Source organism: Solanum pennellii, chromosome 12, assembly GCF_001406875.1.
Source record: "Solanum pennellii chromosome 12, SPENNV200".
In the NCBI taxonomy this organism is placed as follows: Eukaryota; Viridiplantae; Streptophyta; class Magnoliopsida; order Solanales; family Solanaceae; genus Solanum; species Solanum pennellii.
Genome location: NC_028648.1, coordinates 34363478 through 34387646, shown reverse-complemented (window position 1 = coordinate 34387646; position 24169 = coordinate 34363478). Strand labels below are relative to the sequence as shown.

At 30.8% G+C, this 24169-nt stretch overlaps 1 protein-coding gene across 3 annotated transcripts; it reads right to left on the bottom strand.

Moving 5' to 3' along the window:
* Nucleotides 1-18034: 18034 nt before the first annotated feature.
* LOC107005884 (WAT1-related protein At1g09380-like) lies at nt 18035-23474 on the bottom strand. Of its 3 annotated transcripts, XM_015204536.2 has the most exons (8): nt 23271-23474; nt 22586-22648; nt 21761-21877; nt 21318-21570; nt 20760-20915; nt 20524-20675; nt 19365-19398; nt 18243-18349 (listed from the first exon to the last, which is right to left on the bottom strand). In XM_015204536.2, the coding sequence occupies exons 1-7, from the start codon at nt 23453-23455 to the stop codon at nt 19365-19367; spliced, it is 960 nt and encodes a 319-aa protein (XP_015060022.1). In that variant the 5' UTR covers nt 23456-23474; the 3' UTR covers nt 18243-18349. The 3 variants fall into 3 exon arrangements, with proteins under 3 accessions (XP_015060021.1, XP_027769227.1, XP_015060022.1); XM_015204535.1 differs by lacking the exon at nt 19365-19398 and having other exon boundaries at nt 18035-18349; XM_027913426.1 differs by lacking the exons at nt 19365-19398; nt 21761-21877 and having other exon boundaries at nt 18035-18349; nt 23271-23468.
* Nucleotides 23475-24169: the final 695 nt, after the last annotated feature.

Below are 24169 nucleotides of genomic sequence, written 5' to 3'. Positions count from 1 at the left end.
GGTCCAACAGTTATCAGTAATGTGTCCTGGGCCCCTGAATGGTACTCACATATTTCATTGGCCTAGAAACCTGGAGCATTTGGTTTCAGACGCTGTGGTGGGATATACTTAATTACTCATTCTTTCTTAACTTTTGAAACAAGTTGGAGTACGACTCTCCTTATGGAGTGAATTTCCTTTTTTGTGCCTGCTTTTTAGCATAATTTTGCATAGGATTAGGGTTATAAGGTACCAGATACGGTGGTCGTTGTGGGCGAAGGTTTCTTTGAGTTGGGGCTAAAAAATGTGGGAGATTGAGATGATGCATATATGATTGAGCATTGAAGCCCATGTATGGAGATGGAGATATTGTATATGAAAGGTCATAAGGGTAGTAATTTTGAGGATAGCTAGATTGTCCTTAACTGGTGGGTAAGGACAATTTGAATTTCTTTTAGAACCCCTAGACCCTAATGTCATCGAAGAGACTTCCTCTTTTCTTTTATTTCCAAAACTTTATGAACCACCTAAGATGACCTGTGTGGTAGCTTTGATTGTCGCCTGGCTTACAATCCTTCGTGTTTTGAGACCACTTTCGACCATTTCACCAAATTTGATTGTTGTGTGAAACGGTCTTCCCATTGCGGCTATCTAGTGGTGGAAGTAGTCAGGATCTTAATCCTCTATGAAGATATCAACCAATTATTGCTCATCTAATGGTGGCTTGACCCAGGCTGCTTGTTCCCTCCATTAGATAGCATATTCTCTAAAGCTTTCATTTGGCTTCTTTCTCATATTAGAGAGTGTATTGTGATCTGGCATAATGTCGACATTGTACTGAAATTGTCTAACAAAATCTTGAGTCATATCATCCCATATGTGCCAACGGGAGATCTTTTGGTCTATAAACCATTTTGAGGCAACACCAGTCCGGGTCTCACCAAAATAAGCCTTGAGCAATTCCTCTTTTACCCCCAATGCATCCGGAAGTTGATTGCAGTATCTCTTAAGGTGAGTTATGGGATCATCGTGCCCATCATACTTATCATTCTCAAGAGTTTTGAATCTAGGTGGCAGATGGACATTTGGGAACATACATAAGTCTTTGAACGCGACACTTTTGTGCCCTCCTACACCTTGCTTACATTTCATGTGTGTCTCGATGCTTTTTATTTTTCTCAACATTTACTCTTGCTCTGATCCTTGAGTTGGTCTCCCAAAATCAATAGGGTATCCAAATCATATAGAGTTAGGGCCCCCGAATTCTATCCTAGGAGTATAGTACTGCTCTAGATGAGTGGTGAATTGTCCTTCTTGAGCTACTCTCTATGTCATAGTCGGTTGTGGGTGAGAATAGAATGATGCAGGTGTCGTGACAGTGGGATTATTCCTGAATAGTATGCCTTGATGGTGTGTTTTCGATGGTTCGGCCCAACAATTATCAAATGGACCATACTCTGGAGAGAAAAAAGGGTCTGATATTGAGAGCTGAGAAGATGAAGATTGGATACTAGGGATCTTAGGAAAACCATGAATAGACGTTGGTGGTTCTTGGCCATTGGTCCAGGCTTGCCACAACTATGTCATAGCATGTCTCAATGTACGGTTTTCTTCAACAATGGAGGATCTGGTCGTTGAATCATCTGGAGTATCCACTGGGTTCATCACAATTTCGGTATTGGTTGTCATTGACGCTCTTACCTTAGACCTGGTAAAGTATGCCTGTTATGCTAGTTTACCACTAATCAACCACCGAAAGCTTACTAAAGTAAAGTGAAATGAACAAACTCGCTAGAGGTTAGACAATTTTACATATCAATCACACGTTTGTTTATCACATAGTAACATGAGTCCAGAAGGTCATTATCTCATCCCAGCTTTGCTTCGCTCATTGCCTTTCCTTGTTTTCTCTTTTTTTTTAAAAAAAGTTTTGATCGGGCCCTTTGGAGGTTGCCTACGCATCATGTCGCCATATGAATCAGATCATTACGTAGTTCTGAAATTTAGACAAATCAATAAAATTAATTTGGAAAATAACATTAAAACCCCTTTCATTCATTCCCAAAAACTTCAAGCAAAACGACAAAATCAATGGGTTTAAACCAATCCTAATCAACATGATCTCTGTAAACACCAAACTTTAAACGGAAAATTGAGTATATAAACAAAACAAAATGGAACAAACAAACAAACAAACAAAATAAAATAACTAAACTTTCATTCAATCTTCATCCCTTTCTTGGGGCTTTCTTTGTTCACTCAAGGTCTCATACAGATTCAACAACACCTTCGGCAGATGGAGAAAAATGGACCGTGCTTTCTCAGCCACTTCTGGATTATTCATACGACGTTGATTTTTTTAAAAATATAGGAGGTTTGTTCCGCCAGCTGATGAACTTGACGCCTAGCCCTTCCCATATTTTGATGACAATTATTTAATCAAGCCTGATCATCACCAAGATTGTTCCTCAAGAGGGCCTCTCGCTCCTCTGTTGCTTTAAGTTGAATATAAAGTATTGCTCTCTCAACAATCATTGTCTTTGCCCCTCTAGGATATCTACACAATGACTAATCTTTCCTTTATAGTCTTCTAACTGATGAATCTATCATAACCATTCTTTCTTGAATTTCTCCTTTGGACACTTAAGTTCTCCCTTTTGATAATGCACGACCTTTTCAGATGTCACTAAGTCCCTCATCAATCGAAAGATCTCAAAACTCTGCTCCTTTTTTATCTGTCTTGCCAAGTGAATTCTACTATCCAACTCTTCCTCTAATCAGGATAATTTCACCTCTACATGCTTTAAATACCCTTCCACTTCTTGAAACTCCAACTGATGATTTCTTTCTCTTTGGACTTGAGATTCTTGCCGGGCAATGGTCGTTTTGGCCTTCTCTAACAGTTTTTTGATGTCTTCGTCACGACGTAAAAATGGACGTGATGGCACTCGTCTTATAATTCCGTCGAGAAAAATCAGCCTAAAACCCAACTAATATAGTGAATATAGAAGCAAAACGTGAATAAAAGTCTAATACTATAAAATACTGAAGAAAACAAGGTCATGTTGATTAAACCCCCAAAATCTTGTAGTCACGTGTACAAGCCTCTAAAGTATTACAAATAAATCAAAATAAAATATAAGTCTAATATGACATTGTTTCTAGAGTAAAACAAGATCATAAATAGGAGTAAGACTGAAATGACAAGCAGCTACCTCACAAAATCTCCGTAAGAAGATTCAGAGAAAAGAAAATATCATAAAGGTCCAGGCCAATAACCTACAAAAAATTGTAGAAGTTAGGGGTTAGTACCAACCACACGGTACTCAGCAAGTAAACCTCTAAACACAAGCTAAGGGGATAAAATAAGGGTACTCTTTACACCGCAGCTGAACCTCCACAACTACAATTTGCATAAAACCAGTCCAACCTAATAGTTCACCATTTACAAGAATATATCTCAACAATATTCTTACAATAACATATTCTCAACAACAAGTTCAATATTCATCAATTACAACCTCCACAAAAAAGCACTCACGATATCAGCAACATACAAGATCAAGTTCATCAAATAAAGGTAATAAAATATCAAGTATTTTCCAACCACCAATAAAATACATAATCATAAAGAATGAAGGATATCATGGGATGCAATGCAATATGACACTTTGAATGATATGCCTCAAAATATCATGTACTCTTTCAATCGTATTTATATGATACACCTCGGATATACATCAAGAGTGCATGACTCATGGAAGACACACGAGGTTTATATACCGACACAGACGATCTCCATGTGTCTGTGTAGACGATCTCAACACACTCTCATAGATCAAATAAATTTCACACGGACGATCTCCACGTGCCCAAATTATAATCATAACTTCTCCATCACAGAGATGATCTCCACGTGCGGAAATAATCATAACTCGATCTCAAAACAAACGGTCTCTGTGTGTTAGACCTTTACTCATATCCAATCTCATGTCAATTCATGTACACAATATGATATCAAATAAAGGGAATGGTGCAACATCTCAATAAATCAAATGTAACTATGACATATAATTACCTCAATTATCACAATTATACGGGTTCAGTAAATAATAGAATCACACATAATAAATCAAGTCAATAATATATCAGCTAATGATTATATACTTTGGCATTCTCGGATTAGAATTCACATTCTATAGTAATAAACTGTCTATATAACACCGGTACTTGTACCATTCTCAACCCATCACACACAAACAATTAATCAGATTGTCTTTTATTGTCTCTTTTCATCACTAGAATAAGTCAAGGTGGACAAATCAACCATTCACCAAGTCTCATTACTCCCAAACACATACCATAAAGAAATACACAAATTTCATACACTTAACAAGGGTTTAGAAATCCACTTGCCTGAATCAAATAAAAATTCGCTCCGAAACTTGAGCCTTTTCCTTTTGCTGGACATCCAACTCAAGCAATATATCACATTAATAATCACAATAATATTTTGAAACTAAACACAACCACATTACTTCTTGTCTAGACTAGACACAAAAATTCACTCAAATCTATAATCAAATCCCTAATCTTGATGCCAATAACATGTCCACACTTTCAATTTTTTCCAATTTCAAGTCTAGTGTTAAGTTTCATTCTCCAATACCATAAATCTAATGGTATTTATATAATGTAGTACTCCATATATTTCATTACATATCTCAATATTATTAAAACTTAATTTATGAGTTAACTATAACGACAAAGTAAAAGAAGAACCCTAAAATTAGTGACAAACCCGTATCTTAAGTCACTAACTGAAACTATCAGTCATCCCTATTCAAAACATTATATTATAACTATTAATAATAACCCAATCACAACTCATTCTAGTAGTATCAAATTTACAATCAATAATGTGATTTGTTGTTCAACTTTTAAGAGCCAAAATGACAACCATTACCTGTGTGTTTGTGTGTTGTGTGTGTGTGCAGCAATTTATGAAATGATGTCATAGCAATTAAAAGCAGGCAGAGATGGAAGGATTTAGTTGAGTTTTTCTTGTGTGCAGTTCATCCTCCTTGATTCGTATTCACGTCGCCGCCCACAGATTAGTTTTCTGGTCCTCTTTATTTTCTTTTCTAAATAATTATATATATTAAAAGTGATAACCTCTTTACTTATTTGAATATGTGAGTCAAATGGTGTTGAAGGATTTCCCGCGGCGCAGCAGTTCTTCCATACCAACTTAGCTGCCCGGCGATGCTATTGGCATAACAACCGGTACACCATAGGTTCCAGGTACAAGTCAAGTTGAATTTACAAAAAAAAAATCAGTGTTTGAAGTATTCAAATCCATAATTCACTACGAAACAAGGCCGGAACCAATTTGAGACTTTGGAAAACTTCAAATAGTAAACTGAAACTTTAAATAAATTATGGCATTGCTTATTAGATACCAACTTAATAAATAAATTATTTAATATCTACTCTCAATTGAACAACTGTAGTTATCGAATAATTTCAAAATCTCAAACCAACTTCACGAACTAATCATAAATGACTCGGGACAACTATCAAGATGGATAAAACTATAATTTTTACGATAATTTCTAAAGGTGACTTTTCGGGTCATTACAGTCTTGGTCCTTTCTTTTCGTGTTGGATCCTTCCAGAGTGTCACCTAATGTCAATGGATTACGAAACCACGATAGGTACCCATGAACCACTTTTCCTTTATCTTGCTCCACAACCATTTCACTTAACTCAAAAATTATACTCTCGTACCAGATCTTTAGAATATCTTTGCTATTAAAGGCAAAATCTGACCGAGTGTCATATACAAACCTACTCACGTCATCATTGGGTGAGATTTCTTGAACTCTAGCTAGCTGAAACATAACCAGAAGTGGGGCATAGGGTTGAACACCTCTAATACCAATCAACACAATAAACGAGATACCACTAGACATACAAATGATATCCATAACTGGAAGCCAGTAATAATTCCACACTATTTCATCAGACGTGTTCACCGAAAGTTTTTCTTCACACGCTGAAACTTCTTTTGGAAAATCAATTTGTGCTTCTCATTCCTTATGGGAGGAAACATAATTACACCAATCTTGAGTGAACCTAAGCGCACAATCATGGTGATAAAGATGGTCCAAAAAACATATTTGAAGCAAGATACCGCAGCCTTTAAAGTACATTTCCCCATTTATGCATTTAGTTAATGCACAGAACATATCTACCAGGATCATAGGAATAATAATATAACTTTCCACGGTGGTCAACGCCTTCACTACCCAGCCAGACAAATGTGGATATGTTTGTCCCATTTGGGGAAGACAATGAGCCCCAAAACGCAACCATGAAGGCAAAACATCGATTCGCCTTCCAAACCTCTTCACCCCCTTGTTTGATAAGTTGGTACCCATAGTTTTTAAATCCATTATTTTGACCGACCTCTCGCATAGAAAGTCCAACGAAATCCACTGATTTTTCTAATTCTTCTTCTCTATTTGATTAATTTTGAGAAATTTTCAAAAAAAATTTGGCATCGATATTTTTTGAGATTATTCACTTTTTATCGCCTCGAACACCGGACCCCTTCCCCATGAGGCCGGCAATTTCTTCCAGAGTTAGTGTTATTACAAAGTTAGAAAATTGAAACACATTATGTTTTGGATCTCAAAAAGGAATTAATGCCTCGATCACATCCCTTCTAGAGTCAATCTCCTTTATATGCATTAGATGTCCCAAATTCTCTTTTATACTTCTTTGCTCATAACTCCCTATGTCACTCCACATCGCCATAGATCCTTGAATTGTGTCAACGATCATGAACTCTGAAATTCTTTCACTTCTTGGCCTTTGGAACCCTGTCCTTTGGTCAGAGGTGCCACTTGTACCTTTGAATAAAATTTAATTAATGTTCTATGAAACACTCTAATAGAGTGAGGTAAGAAAAGTGGAAAAAAAAAATAAAATACACGTTTTTACAAATATCGAAATCGATAAGGGATGACTATGTATCTCATTTTAGTGAGAGTCAGCTGTGCGTAGGTCATAAGAACCATAAGACTCACTTGAAAGATCATCCTTTTTGTTTCAACCTCTTTTTCTTTCTCTTTTTTTTTTAAAAAGAAAAAAAAACAAAACTCACAAAGTTATTTTAAAGCTAGTCAACAATTAATATTTTTGTTGTAGAGTGGGTACCTATCTTAGATTTGCTAATTTAAATGCACCCGATACAAATAAATGTATCATGATAGGGATAGTTTTGCCAGATTTAGCATTTAAATAGAAGGTGTCTGTACTGGCTTTACTCGAGCTGACAACTCAAGTCGGAGAGGGTCAGCGTACCGGTAGCAGAACAATTTCGGTTTAACTGGTGGTCCGATCCCGCCTAACATGTCTGATAACCTAGAATTAAGAGTGTAACTGCACATTGACTCATCCTAAACAGAAGTCATGTGGGGCGTATTCGCACACACAGTATATAACAAAAATTTCAAAACTCAGAGGGTGTGCGAGAGATGACAAAAATAACATCAAAACAATGAATCATTGAAATAACACAATTACCCAACAAACACAAAATTTATCCAAATAATCAAAATAGTCAAATACAGTCAATGTACAAAGCTCGAATTCTAAAAGAAGTCTCCAGCGGGGTCGTCAGATTTCTCACACCTTCTCCATTTGTTTTTACAATTGTTAAGGATATGACGGGTTTTTAAAAAAAAAATAAAGTAAAGAAACATAGTTTTTTTTAGAGTCTCCGCTTGAAATTCGGTTTTTTAGGTGTTCTAAGTCACCTGATAATTTCTAATTTAAAATTAAAAAAATCTTCTATTTTGAGTTACAAAAATAGAGATTATGTTAGGAAATTCTATTGACCAGAGGGAAGGTATGAGGCACTCCCCTTCCCAGAATCACGTGATTCTAGCACGATCGCTTTATTAACTTATAATTGACTTAAAATATTTTTTTGGATGAAAAAAGTAAGTTTGTATTAGTTTCTATTTTTTAAAAGAAATGATTAGCCTAGAAGCGTAACTGCACGCAAGACCTCTTTTAATTTTTAGAAAAAAAAACAAGGATCGTAACCGGACACATGGTGGTAGTTTAAATTTTATATATTATTTCTTAAAATAAACTGATAACTAATTATTCAAATATTACTTAAAAATGAGTAAATGAATTTGTTGCAACATATAGACAAGAAAATGATTTTTATTTATTTTTATTTTTTTGCAAATTACTAATGAACATTTAAAAAAAAAACAAATATATATATTTAAGTATTACTACTTGATAAGAACAATTAAAAAATGTTTTTAATATATACAATAATAAGTAAGCCTCCTGTTAAAACAAGTAATGACATACTAATTTTATTTTATTTTTATTATTTATATTGAAACAATTTCAGAAAGGACTATTTTAGTAAAATTTATGTTTTATACAAAATGCCTACTTTGTTCTCTTTTAAAAAAAGATTGCAAAAATAGTCAATTCTATCTAATAGTTAAATTACTAACCAAAAATAGTCTATTTCGTATTTTCGTTTCAATAGTCATTTCAGATATTTATTTAAGAGAGAAAAAAAACATAATTTATGAAATGATCAGATTTATATTTTTGAAAAAATGACCAAATTTATTATTATTTTTGCAAAAATGACAAGATTTACTTTTTCTTGCAAAAATGATCAGATTTATTTTTTTTTGCAAAAATGACAATATTTATATTTTTTTAAAAAAATTATCAGATTTACAATTAATTGCAAATGACCAGATTTACCCTTTTTATAAAATGGCCAGATTTACATTTTTCTCAAAAAAAGCCTCTTTTTTTAAAAAAAAAAAAGTCACCAGAAAATTGTTGTTGTTATTATTATTTAGCAAAACATAAGTTTACTTACTAATTCTACAATGAGGTAAAATTAAACTAAACACCTATATATATATATATATATATATATATATACACACACACACACACACACACATAATAATAATAATAAACATAATCACAGAAGAATCACAATAGACTTAACTAAATCAAACAAACTTAATACAAACAACTTAACCAAAACATAAAAAGAACATAAACAATAATTCAAGATTACATTCTGAAATGTAAGAGAGATACCTAAAGTTGATGACAAGAAAATAATGAAACTAAGTTTAATTTAATTCCAAAGACCACCAAAGAGGAAATATACATTTTAGAAGAAGACTTTTTTTCTTATGATTTTCCTTCTTCCAATTTTTTCTCTTTTTGTTTTTGTTTTCTTGAAATGAAAGAAGAATGGGGTTTAAATAAGTGTTGAACATTAAACCCCCCACCCCCACTCTTCTTGAAAACATAAGAGTTTATGCATACATTAGATTCTTGTTTTTTTCAAGGTGCCACCAAAATGACCAATGAAATTTCCCCCTTTTATTTATTAGATTAATTAAAAGACAGCATTACCCTTTTAGATGACTTATTTCTTTTATTCATTAAATAAATAATAGTTATAGGAAAAATCACCCTATATACACATTTAAGAGTAAATAATACGGTTTTTTAATGTACTTTTAAAAAATTCTTGCTTATAACAGATTATTTACGGGTTATGACATATCAATTATGCTTAATTTTTTATTTAAAAATCAAATTATATTTATTTAATAAATCATTAATCTATTTATAGGTTTTTATTATTAATTAATAATAGGTAATTTATTTGATTTCACTTCCTTTTTTCAAAACTAAAATTTTCAGTTACCCAATTATAGGGATTTACTTCATACACATTTCCTTTCCTTGATTACTGTTACCATCACAATCTCCCATTCGTCAACCCCCCCCCCCCTTCCCCACGCTTATTCACTCATACACTCCACCACCCACTATCACACTTTCACCATTGTTTCTCATTAAACATAGCCTCAAAATCGTTCACCCCTGCCCCACGATTAATCATCGTCATGTCTAAGAAATTCATTGTAACGCCTCAAAGAGTACAGAATGGTTGATGGAACTTCAATTGATGATGTTCATGTTTCAACTTTCAATATATTATCTCAAACATCCCGCCTAAAATTCTTGAAATTTCGACGACGGGTCAATCGAAGGAGAAATTTGTCGAATCAAAGAAAAGGGTGACTCCGGCAAATCAAAAGGGAAAGAACATGAAGGAAAAATTTGTTGAAACTCATCCTGATTCTGATTCCGATTCAATGGAAATCACTCTTGATTTCGATTCAGATTTTGGTAGTCAAATAAAAAAACAGCAAGAAATGTTTATGTTGCTCAATCTTCAAAATCATCTGCAAAAAAAAGCAACAAAAAAAAGAATCAAAATTACCAACATCCGAAATCCCAAAAAAAATGTTAGGGTAAGTTTTTTATTTAATTTATTTTCACATTACTCAAAATCATTATTTTTTACAGGGATAATGCACAAGTATCTCCTCAACCTATGCCTGAAATCTCAGAGACACACTTATACTATACTAAGGTCCTGTTACCCCCTGTACTTATTTTATTAATAATTTTCTATTCCTTTGGGGCCTACGTGGCACTATCTTGTGAGTTCAACGTTGGTTGACTTTTTCTTAAAGATAGTGCCACGTAGGTCGAAAAGGGGTAAAAAATTACTTATAAAATAAGTTCAGCGGGATAATAGGACCTTAGTATAGAATAAGTTGTGTCTATGAGATTTCAGGCATAGGTTGAGAGGGTACTTGTACATTTTCTCTTTTTTATTTAACATTATTATTTTTGTTATTTCAGATGTCTTGTTCATGTGTAATTTGTTCCAAAGCTAAATAAAATGTTTATGGGTCTGACTATAAGTTTGGGTGATGTATGTTGTATGAATTATGATACAATATTGGTATGAGAATGATATGAATTATTTATTGACATTAATGTGGTTATATATTAATTGTGTACAAACATATGAATTATTAAATTGGTATGAAAATTATATGATCTTGTTTAACTAATCTGTTTTATATAAATTTAGAACAATATTGATATGAAATTGGAACATTTCCTATTACCAAGGTTTTTCTTTATATTAATTTATTAAAATTGTTAAATTATTTCTAGAGTATTTCTATAAATTTTTTAATATAGCTACAGTGCACATGAAGCTGGTATGATGTTTGAATAAAATTTGTATGATTTTCTTTATAAATATTTTGTTTGGCAGTACTAAAATTTATGTATATGCATGTGTACGAAACATGAATAATTATTGTATGAACATGCTTTTATATTTTGTTTATTAATGTTTATATCATTTTATTTATTTTAATTTAATTTCTATGATATAATTTAATTATAAATATGTTTAAAATATAGTTATTGCTGGAATGAAAATTGAACAATTTGTATATGTAGTATATTTTAATGTAGTATAAACAATTTTATTTTATAGGCAAGGAAGATATACATACATTGAGTTTCATGTACAAACATGAATGTCTTTGGTGATCTCTTGTCTTTGAGAGGTTTCAACTATTTTTGAACAAATACCTTTTGGTGTATATTATGACATGCACCATATAAAGATTCAATGTCAATTACTGCGGCATTTGATGATTCTTGAATCTAAAAATATAAGAGATGATATATTTATTGTGAAAATAAACGGTATAGAATTAAGTTTTGGAATTAACAAATTTGCAGCGATAACCGATCTTAAATGTGGACTTCTTACTGATTTTATTTCAGATCCGTCTATTTTCAATAGACTAATCCTAGAATATTTCGGGGAAATGAACAAAGTCCCTAAGTTAGACATCCTCAATAAGTTTAAACAACCTAACCTTTTTTAAAATGAAGACCTCTTAAAATGGCATTTTGTACTTGATTTCTTCATTTTGGACTATTTCAGAGCCCTAAAAACAATCATTCCAGAAGTTACTGATATGGTTGCTAGCAAATTTGGTGAAAATCGCATAGCAAAAGAACATGTTTCGTATTATACCAAGATTTAGGATTAAAAAAATTGAGATAGTTGATTGCACTTTCTACTATTTTAGAATTACATGTTTTTTGTTTTAACTTTTGCATAATTTTTTTGTGTTTAAGTATTTGATGATGCATAATCATATATTCTTTTCCATTCAGATATCATCTACACATGAATTACAGTTTGACTATTATATTTTCAGGATAATAATATTACACAAAATTCATACAATTTGGATTCACTATTTAAAATTATCAATGTGTTTTAAACTTCTACAGTCATTGAATGAAATATGTATGAAATCAAAAAATTATGTGTGTATGACTATGATTTTGATATTAAATGTTGAATAATGTATGTATTGTGAGATAATGTTTATATACAAATGGTATGAATTGTGTTTTATCATTTGTTTGATTTTCTATTAAATGTTTATATGGAATGTATGGTTAAATTGGTATGAAAATTATATCAATTGTCAAACTAATGATTTTTTCTAAAAATATCCCATTATGCTTATTTCTATTCAACACAATTGGTTTGAATAAAACGTGTATGCAATTTGATTAATATGTGTATGCGTAACTGAAGTCAGTGTTGAAATGCACATAGATAACTTACACTAAATACTCATGAAACAAAATGCATTCCATCACCTTTTATATGTATTACTAATATTTACACTATCTTATGTATTAAACTAGACTAAATTTTATTTCTAACAATATGAAATTTGCATGATTAAAGATGAGTCGGGTATAAAAATTGAACAGTACATTAAGCACTAAGTAATAATATATTTCGCACAAACTATGTTTAATATTAAAACAAACATGAGTCTAAAGACAAAAAAAATTGTCAAACAGTCTAAACAAATAAACAAAACTAACAAAAAAATTATCATGAACAAAACTAACAAAAAAGTTTATTATGAACAAAAATATAAAAAAAATGAATTTTGACCAATCACTATACAATAATAAATACAAACATGAAGGATTTCATCTTCCACCATGTTTAATTAATATTGCTACGTAGTAATTTCACAACAAAATCAAGATTTATTTTAAAAAAATAACTATAATTACTCGATAGTGAGATATTTCTTGCAGAAATTTGAAGAGAGAGAAACGTGAATCAAAATTGTTGATTACTGTTAACTAATTTCAGCCAATTAAGGAAACTAAATAATCTTAATTATTTTGAATTCCTTAATTAGTGCTAGCTTGTCACGACCCAAAACGCGTCGTGACTGGCACCCACATTTAACCTCCTAAGTGGGCGAACCAATCAATTTAACCTAACTTACAAAATACAAGCATAACGCGAAAACTCAAATGTTACTAAATATCATTTCCTAAAACCTGAAAGTCATCACATCAAGGACATCAATCTCCAATACTAAGTCTAAGAATATCAAATACACCAAAATAAAAGAATAAAATGGTATGTGTCCGAAAGTATAAGACATCATGTCATGACCGAAAGAATCCAACACGAGCTTGAATGAATAGCTCACCCTTGAACTTGATATGCGGGAGGCTGGCTAGAGCTGAGGGAAATCTGAAGTCATAGGTACACTCGCTGCATTTCATAAAAGGAAAACAAAGAAAAACACAAGTAGGACTCAGTACGAGGGCAACATGTACTGAGTAGGTATCATCGGCCAACCCAAAATAGGAACTAATATTCAATAAATAATAGTATGAACTCAACCATAGCACTTAACAGGTGATAAACAACAAACAACATGAACAAGTGTCAACAACATTAAAGTAAGCTCGTAATAAGTCAATGATATCAAGATCACACATGAGGACTCATGCCTCCATACAAAACCATTTTGGGAGTTGAGTTCTTTGAGATTAAGTACTTTCCATTAATTCAACATGTTTTTTCTTTAATATTACCGTGTCGGAACGTGACACTCCGATCCAAGAATAATGTGTCCGAACGTGACACTCCGATCCAAGAATACCGTGTCGGAACGTGACACTCCAATTCAAAAATACCGTGTCGGAACGTGACACTCCGATCCAAGAATATCATTAATTTATCATTTAATATCACCACTCTTCCATTTGTTAATAATATTTCATTGAGCCTTCTTTATTCAAGGCATCACTTCAATAGAGATGGTTTAAGATTATACATTCCACGGTCTCGGGATTTCAGACCAATCACAAAAAAAAACACATGACCAAGCCACACAATCACACAATCAAGTACATAGAAAACTTCACAATATCATTCAATGCATATCAGTCACTTTTAAGAGTTTACTATCAAATAGCATAAACCATAACCAACCTCCACCGAAGAACCGAAGTCAAGCAAGCTACTTCTCCAATACTTTTCTTTTCCTCAATGTCTCCGAACGTTTTCAATCTTATCTTCAACTTTCATGAAAGAAGCAATATAATGTTGTATCAACTTTTTTATATGTTGAGCTTCCTGAGTTACCTGGAATGTCGAACACGTGTTGAAATCCTCAAGATTTGATTTTTCCCTTTCGTAAAGCTTCAAATGTTTTCAATCTACCAAATATGCAATACTCATAAGCAAGTGAGTCCATAAACACCCATATTACTAGAAATCTAACCCAGGTCCAAAACTCATCCTAATATATTCAAATTTCTAAATTTCAAGCCTAAGGTTAATCTAATATTCAAATGGTATTCATAAGTTATAATAACCTAACCTTCACTTATACATATATTAATATATCAATATGAAGTGCGATAATAATAAGGAAAAATCCAAACTTGGAATCAAATTACAAACCAATTTCATTCACTTGTGAATTTTCCTTTTTCCTTTTTTTTTTTGCCGAATGTTACATGAGAATCTATCTATAATATGTTATTAATAAGTAACATCCCCCCTCTATCACATTATTATCATCTATCATGAACATACTTATCCCCTACTATCCACTAGTTGTTGTCGATTCTAACTAACAAAGTAATACTACCCAGAATTTATAAAATCAATACTATAACAATTTGAAAACCAACCCTTTTCCCAACAAAACATATAAAAAATAATAAGTTATGATTATCTATCATAGAATAACTACTTAAAATGGAGTCGTATATATTTACATCTCCTGCCTGAAATTTAAGCACAATGTTTTTCTTTCTCTGGCGTTCATCTTCACATGTAAGTTCCGCCTCTTTTTTTCTTTTTTTTTTCTCTATTGATTATTGTTACCCTAATTATTATATGACTAATTATAAAAGTGGTAAAAGGAACCCAATATTAATTATAATGTTATCTTCTTTAGCCATCAACTACATAAATTATTAAAACTATCCCATTATTTTTATAATTATAATTACAAATAGTCAAAAATACCCATTTAGAATCTATCAAAAATTATTTTATGAAATAAAATGCTCTATTGCTCAAATTGAACAAATGGGTCGTTACATAATTAGTAATTATCTACAATAAATTCAAATTATTTTACCTTTTTAAATTCAAAAACGTTTTTATCATTTATTTTTATCTTTTTATTTTTAAAAAAATAAATATTATCAATTATAAAAAAGAAATTTTTTTTAACAATATGCTATAACCTGGAATATTTAATGCTATAACTTGAAAGTTTAACTCTACTGTTATAACTTGAAAATATTACTATAATAATTGTCATATATGATATTCACACATAGTTATATGGGTTATCAGAAAATTTAAAATGGGCTCAAATGTCATTTTAGATGACCTATTTCTATTAAGAAAAATTGTATATAATGAAAAATTAATAATTCAAACTAAATGTTATAACCACACTTTGTTTAATAATGTCCTGTAGCAAACTGTTTGTCACTCGCCTCTCTCCCTCAAACTCTCGCTCGCCACTCTCCGTATCTCGTTTCCTCTCTCCCTCGCTTTTATACAAACATAAAATGTATAAAATGCATTTGTGTTTGTATAAAGTGAGTAAAAATAGTATAAATACATATATTTTCATTTTCCTCTCTCCCCTCTCCCCTCTACCCTCTACCCTCTTCAAGATCTCGCTCGCCACTCTCCCAGATCTCACTCGTCACCCTCACCTCTCTCGCTTATACAAACAAAAACGAAATGTATAACTTGCGTTTCTATTTGTATAAAGTGAGAAAAAATTGTATATACACATGCAAATACAAAAATCTTCGTCCTATCCATTTATAATTATACAATACAAATATTTCCTACCCAATTTTTTTTGTCTTTCTCTCTTTCACGTTTTATACATACACAAATTATATAATTAATCTTTTGTATACAATTGTTTTGTTTTGTATATGCATAGAAAAATTATACAATTGGTTTCTTTGTATATGCATAATGAATTATACAACTGCTCTTTTTTGTATATGTATAGCGAAATATACATATTTATGTTTGCTATGAAGCGCAATTATGCAAAGTATAGTTATAGCATAAAAATATGATTTTTATGTATGCTATATATGAAAATTACTCGTTCTTTTATTCATTAGTTGAATAGCTAATGGACCATCTGAAAATTATAAAATAAGCCCAAAATTTTGACCTATTTCACCAAGACCTAAAAATCAAAAGCAAATCAGCTCACTAATACAAAATTCAAGCATCTAAACTGTTTTGAAGATCGAACACAACAAATTAAGGCAGAAAATAAACATAAAAAATAAAATTAAGAAAAACAACATCCAACATGATAAACTTAAAGAACACTAATAAAACATATACAAAATTCGACACCGAAACGACTTATATAATTAAAAGAAAATGATAATAACAGATTCGGATAGAGGTTGAGAGGGGGAAAAAACTGACATATATTTTTGGGTGAATGGGGATCACCGGAATTTTCTTTGACGAACTTTGGACATAAAATTTATATCAATGGATAGCCCTTGAAGAGCTCTACACATATATGTAAAGGATACGGGATGGGATGATTCATATTTGATTTTTCTTAGATCTACGGAGTTTGACTATGGATACGGATGAATGGTTTGTGAATTTGTGTAGAGGAGGGTGAAAGGAAGACATGGTAAAATTTTGAAGATTTTTCCATCCAAAAAGGTGGTGGCTGCCGGCGGCAGGTGGAAGCAAACGGGAAGAAGAAAAATAAAATACAAATAAAAACTAATTTTTGAAGTTTTGTATTTTTGTTAGGGTTCCATAATAGCCTTTAGATCAAAATATCATGAATGATTGAGATTCAATCTTGACCATGTCTATTGGACCGAATCAAAATTGATTGAGCCATCAGCAATTGGTCTAAATTAGTTCAATTCATACAAAATTGGGTCATTTGGACCAATAAAAAAATACAAACAAAGACAAACAATCCAAATATACAAATAAAATATAAAAAAATACATTAATATATCTTATAGGAGTAAAATAAGCACATCAAAAATTAGATATTTACAATAAGTAATAAACTAGAAGTGTAAAATACATACATTGGTTAATTTTATAGCACATCAATAGCTAAGGAGCCTGGTTATGCTTCTAATCTTAGCTGTTTTTAAAAGTCCTTTTCTATAAAGCTTAGTAATAACTCTACTCCCTTCATATCATATTAAGTGAATTTTTGAGGTATTTTTATTTTTTAAGTTAACTTAATTGTTCATTTTTTAAGACTATTTTTTTAGAGTGTTCTTCCAATTTTATCCTTCATTAGTTAGTATTGGAATTAGTGATTAATTAATATATAGTAATTTTAATCATAAATTTGACAATAATTAATAAGGAAAAAATAGAAAAGTAGATTCAATTTATATCTTAATCTATTTTTTTAAAGGGTGTGAAATACCCGGTGCGAATAAGTTTTTTCTTGTGAAACACTTTAAAAATTAACTTAATATAGAATGGAGAGAGTGTTTTTTTATTAGAGTGTATGTATATTTTGTGTAGAAATATTCTATTACGTTAAGATAGAATTGTTTCTTTCTTTCACTACTATAAAGAAAGGAATATATAATTAGGAACAAAACTTCCTAGTCGGGATAGTATTAATGTATAATTAGAAGATGGAAAATGAAGAATATGCCAATTTTTCTAATTTGAATAAAACTGCAATTATAGGTGTGAAAGTTGCATAAATAAATCGTGCATTTTCGAACTGAAAACAAGTGTCAAAAGGGAGGAAACTCAAGTTGATACATGAAATACAATACTTTTTTTTAAAAAAAATAATATCTAGTAATTAAGGCTAGTTTTGGGAATTCATATTTGGGGAAAACTATCCATATCTAATTATAAACTTATAACTGCAATTCCAAGTCAGCCTTATTGTCCTCTTCCTCTATCTCATTTTTACTTTGTTCCATCTCCTTTTTCTGCCCCCAAAGAAAACCATAGAGTCCAACAACTGTCAAGATTGACCCCACCACTCTGTCCAAAATTAACAAAAGCCAAATCAACTCAATCTTATACTATACTATCATCTCCTTAGTTTCAATTTATATAATTATTTTAAATTTAAATATTTAAGTAAATCTATTTTATTTATATATTTTTTAAAAATATATTCAAAATTATTAATTAATATTATAAATTATAATACTCTTTAAGTAATTTACAAATATTTCAAAAAAAAATGAAAATTTAATGTGCAGGTCAAACTTTAATTGTTTGATTTTGGACAAACAAAATGTGTATAAATTGAAACGGAGAGTAATATTTTCTCTATTCACTTTTACTAGTTACATTTAGACTTGAAACATCTATTAAAAAAACGGAAAAGGGTCAAAAATATTCATAAACTATCTGAAATAGCTAAGATATATCCTTCAATCATATTTTGGCTCAAAACTATCCTTTCCGTCAAATTATTGGATAAAAAATGCCCTTTTAATTAACGGAAATTGTTAAATGCCATGTGGATGCCACATGGCACCCCAATAGATTTCCACTGCCACATAGACTAAAAGGAAAAGGGTCAAAAGTACCCTTAAAACTATCCGAAATAGCTCACATTCACCCTTAAACTATATTTCGGCTCAAAACTATCCTTCCCGTCAAACTATTGCGTCAAAAGTGACCTTCTTATTGTCGGAAGTTGTTAAATCCACATGTGCCACATTGACTAAATCCCTAAATCTTAATTACTTATTTTTCCCTCATTTCATTATTTTTCAGAAACGATTTCACCCCTTCTCCCTCATTTCGCGGCTAAGGTTTCACAGTTTTCTTCGTTGCTCGATTTCAAAGTGGATATTAGTGGTTATAGGTTAGTAAACTTTTTTCTTATTTTATTGTGTTTACAACCACGAAAATCCACTTTGAAACTCAGCTCTGAAGAAAATTATGGAACCTTGGCCGCGAAATGACGGGAAAGTTGTGAAATTCTAACTATCATACTTTGAAATCGTAAACGTAATAAAATAAGAAAAAAATATTTACTAACCTACAACCATGAATATCCACTTTGAAACTCAGTCCTGAAGAAAGCAACGAAATTAGGGGAAATTTGTGAAATCCTAACTGACATGCTTTGAAATCATAAACTTAATAAAATATGAAAAAATATTTACTAGCATACAAGCATGATTATTTACTTTGAAACCCAGTCACAAAGAAAAGTATGAAACCCTAGCCGCGAAATGAGTGAGAACGGATGAATATATCATTTCTGAAATAATGAAATGAGGGGGAAGTAATTAGGATTTAGGGATTTAGTCTATGTGGCAGTGGAACCTTATTGTCATGCAATGTGGTATCCACATGACATTTAACAACTTCTGTTGATAAGAAGGATACTTTTGATTCAATAGCTTGACGGGAAGGGTAGTTTTGAGCCGAAATATAGTTTAAGGGTAAATATGAGCTATTTCGGATAGTTTAAGGGTATTTTTGACCCTTTCTATTTAGTCTACGTGGCAGTGAAATCCTATTGGCATGCAATGTGGCATTCATATGGCATCCACGTGGCATTTAACAACTTCCGTTAATAAGAACGGTACTTTTGACTCAATAGTAAGACGGGAATGGTAGTTTTGAGCCGAAGTAAAATTTAAGGATATATATGAGCTATTTCGAATAGTTTAGAGGTATTTTTGAGCCTTTTTGTTAAGAAAATAATAATTATCATGGTTAATTTTTTCACACTATCCTTATTAATTATTGTTTAATTAAATTCTTGAAAATTAATTAATTTATGGTAAGAGAAAAACATGATTTAATAATTGTCTTTTATTTTCATGATATATTAAAAGTAACAAGTAAAATCTATTTTAAAAATAGTGAACAAGTAAAAATAAAAATAAAAAGTTTGAAATATATCCAAACTTTGACAGAAATTGTTGTAACAATTTATAACTTTGAGCAGAACAGTATATTTTAAAGATATATATGAGCCCACGTAGACATCATAAATTTTTTATCATTGTAAATAGTAATGTGTCCACGTGAGCACATATATATAACTTTAAAATACATTATTAGTAGTGCAGGAGGTAAAAAGTCTTTTTCCAAAGTTTAAATTCTTATAACAATGTTGGCCAAAATTTGGATATATTTCAGACTTTTTCCAAAAATAAACATATGAGATGTTTTTGTTCACTTACATTCCAAGGTATAATTTCTCTCTCAGCAGAATCCAACTAAGAAAGGAAGCAATAACAAGTAACAACGGATTGAACATTGAGACATATAAAGGACCTTTCCTTTCAATACACCAAGAGCTTAAGTATAATGCTAGTGAAGAGCACACAGTTCCCTACAATAAAAATCAAATATTTTCAAGAAAATTAAATAAAAGAACTCAAACTAATATTTTGGAGAGGAATTTAAATATACTTACATTATAAACAACAGAGATAGCTCTAATGGGATTTAAAGCCCATTCATAAGCTTTTGGTACCACACAAAAACTGATAATCATGCACTGGAAACTTGCCATGAAGAACATCAAAAGGGTGCTTGAATATGGAGCTGCATACTTCTCATTCACTCTTGCCTAACATAAATCAAAGAGAAAAGAGTTCGAGATATATCCAAACTTTGATCGAAATTTCTATAACAGTATCAGACTTCAGAAAATACCTTTTACTCATGCACTATTTAATAGTATAATTTAAAGGTATATATGTGCTCACGTGGACATATTGCAAGTTATAATGATACAATATTTATGATGTCCATGTGGGTACATATATACCTTTAAAATAAACTATTAAATAGTGACACGGGGTAAAATGTCCTTCCGAAAGTTCCATATTGTTACAACAATTTCGATCAAAGTTCAGACATATTTCAGACATTTTCCCCTAAATAAAAATAGCCAAATAGTAAGAATCATTTTACTTTTTTTTTAAAAAAAAAGGAAGAAATGAATTAAAAGAGTTATAAAATTAATTACTTGAATGGTTAACCATAATGCATAGGTAATACTGCTGATTATGAGTATAAAAGGTCCCAAAATGAAATTGGTATGGGTAGAATTGATATCCTTGTCATTAGTAGTGTTTTCAGCATATTTCCAGTGAAATCCCAATTGGCCAATCAGTACAGGTCCACGATACAATGACAATAACATAGCCCCTCCAACACACACGATAGTTCCAATCAATTTGGCTTGTCCTGCTAAACTTTTTAGTCCCAATTTTTCAAGCCTACATATCAATTAACACAATTCAATTTTCAATTTTCGATATAATAATGTAAAAGTAATATTTAGAATATGTTTGCTCAGACTTTTCAAAGTCGACAATGAATGCATATCGAATTAGTGCAGACATTGATGTATGTGATATTGAAATTGAAGAGTCGGTGCAATTAAGTACTTTGAAGAAAGAGAAATACCCGAATAAAATGGCTAGGAGAAAAGTGAATGCTGGGATTAGATTATCGAGGGCGGAAACAATTGTCGGAGTAGTATATTTTAGCCCAATACAAAATGTATATTGGTTTGCAGTTACTCTGTATGTTCATACAAGAAAAATAATCTTAATTAATCATATATCATACTAGTTGACATAAAAAATAATATCGATATAAATATAAAATAAATATAAATAAATGTAAGGTCTGACTATTATCAATATTTTTACTAGAGCTTTAATCTTTGTCCTAGTTGTACTAGTAGATCTGCCAACATACATGTTTTGCTACACCTTGCCGGTCTAAATTTAAAGTATATGGATATGAAATTTTAGTCTTATTTGAATTATTTCGTTCTGATTTATTTTTATATATAGTTTATACATATTCATCCACAGATTTCTTTGGATGCATATAAAATTTTGATAAAAATTATTGAGATTTGTCAAACTAGTAAGTCGTATAGTGACTTCATTCTAGATCGTGTATTACTTGTTAACTCTATCCCTTATATAACTAAACATCAACTTAATACAAATCTTATGTTAGATTTCAACGGAACATTATATCTTTCTATATATTATATGTATAAAAGGAATTAACTTAATCAATTAGCTTAAAATGAGAAAAACAGATACATAAGATACAAGTGTATGTTGTCGGCCATTAATTAATTTTGATTTACTCCATCCATAATTCATATGGTTAAATTATTTCAACATTTTAATAGATTATTGGAATACTTTTTCACAGCTTACTTTAATTAAAACATGAGCACTTTATCGAATGGAAAGACTAATTGCTTACCCGATAATGGAACACAAGAAAATTTGAAAAAATACAGATAGTGTCAACTTTGGTCTTGTTTTCCTGCATCAACATAAATTAAATAGCTAAAAATTAAACATGAATATCTAGTATATTATCGATTTTTTGTACTAAAGATGTTTCGATATAAATCTAATAATTTTCTTGACATGAAAATAAGCTTCTTAGTAATTTCCATATACATTGAAGGTAAGAAAAACAAGTCGCACTGGTGACATTAATTACACATTGATTGTGCCATCCTAACCCTCCAAGACATGAATAAAACCGTTTTCATTCATTTTGGTTTTTCAATTGTCTTGGACACGTAAAGTCAATTTAACTTGAATATTTATATCAAGTGGAGTGTTTCTTTTTATACAAAACAAACTTCAATAATGACTTTACTAAATAAGTTTTCAAAATTGAGTGATCTTTTGAGATATTAACTGTAATTAACCCTATCTCAAGCAAAACCTTTGCTCGAGAAAAATACATGGAGCAAGGACGTAAATCGTAATTAATCAAACTATGAGAATTTTGTACTGTCCAACGTAATATAACTTGTTGTAAAATGTTATTATTTTTTTCTAGGTAATCATCACTTCATATTATTGATAACTAAACTTTTTGTAATAACCCTAAAGATGATAAATAACATAGAGGGAAGTAATAATAATAATACCTCTCCAAGAAGTAAGCAAAGGGTGCAATTGAAATGGTGGCAAATATAGGCCTGTATGCTGTCTGAACAAAAGGGTGCATACCAGTATCCATGACTAGTTTTGTCACAACATTTGATCCAGCATAGCCAACTTGTACAATCACCATTGCTATAAATGGCAACAAATCACTACCTTTTTTCTTCATTATTATTAGTGAAACAAGATATCTGTATATGAACTATTAAAATGAGTACCCAGTACTAGTATATATAGTGACATATAACAAGTGAATAATGAATCTCTGACTCATATAATTGGTGAGTGGACCAACCAATAAAGATGTTAAAAAGGATATTCCTTTCCCCCAACCCAACTAGGACACTCAATATCATAATAATGTGTTTACTTTAATTAATTTCCCCACTCTATATTCAATAATATAATAATATGGTTCCTTTAATTGTTTTCTTAGTAATTACTTTCTCATTCTAACTTAGGTAACACCATTCCAATTTTGAAATTAACCAAACAATTCTATTTTTTATCATAATTTTCAATTTTTTTAAAAAAAATTCAACATTTCATATCCGAATTCACGATCAAACATAGATTGATTGACTTTGAAATTCAAAATATATCGTGTGAATTAAAACATAAAAAATGCAAATTAAAGGTTCACGCTTTATGAGGGTGAAGAAAGGAGAAAATAATACCCCCTAATGTTACTTTAAAAATCAAATATTTATTCTTGAACAATATAATAAACACTTCCCTATATATCTAAATTTAACATTTTAAATACCTAATTTCCCTCTACATTATTAAGTTCGTTTTTCTTATTGTTTAACATTATAATATCTTCTTTATTATATTATTCTTTTATTATGGACTAACCTATAAAACAAATAAATCTTATTTA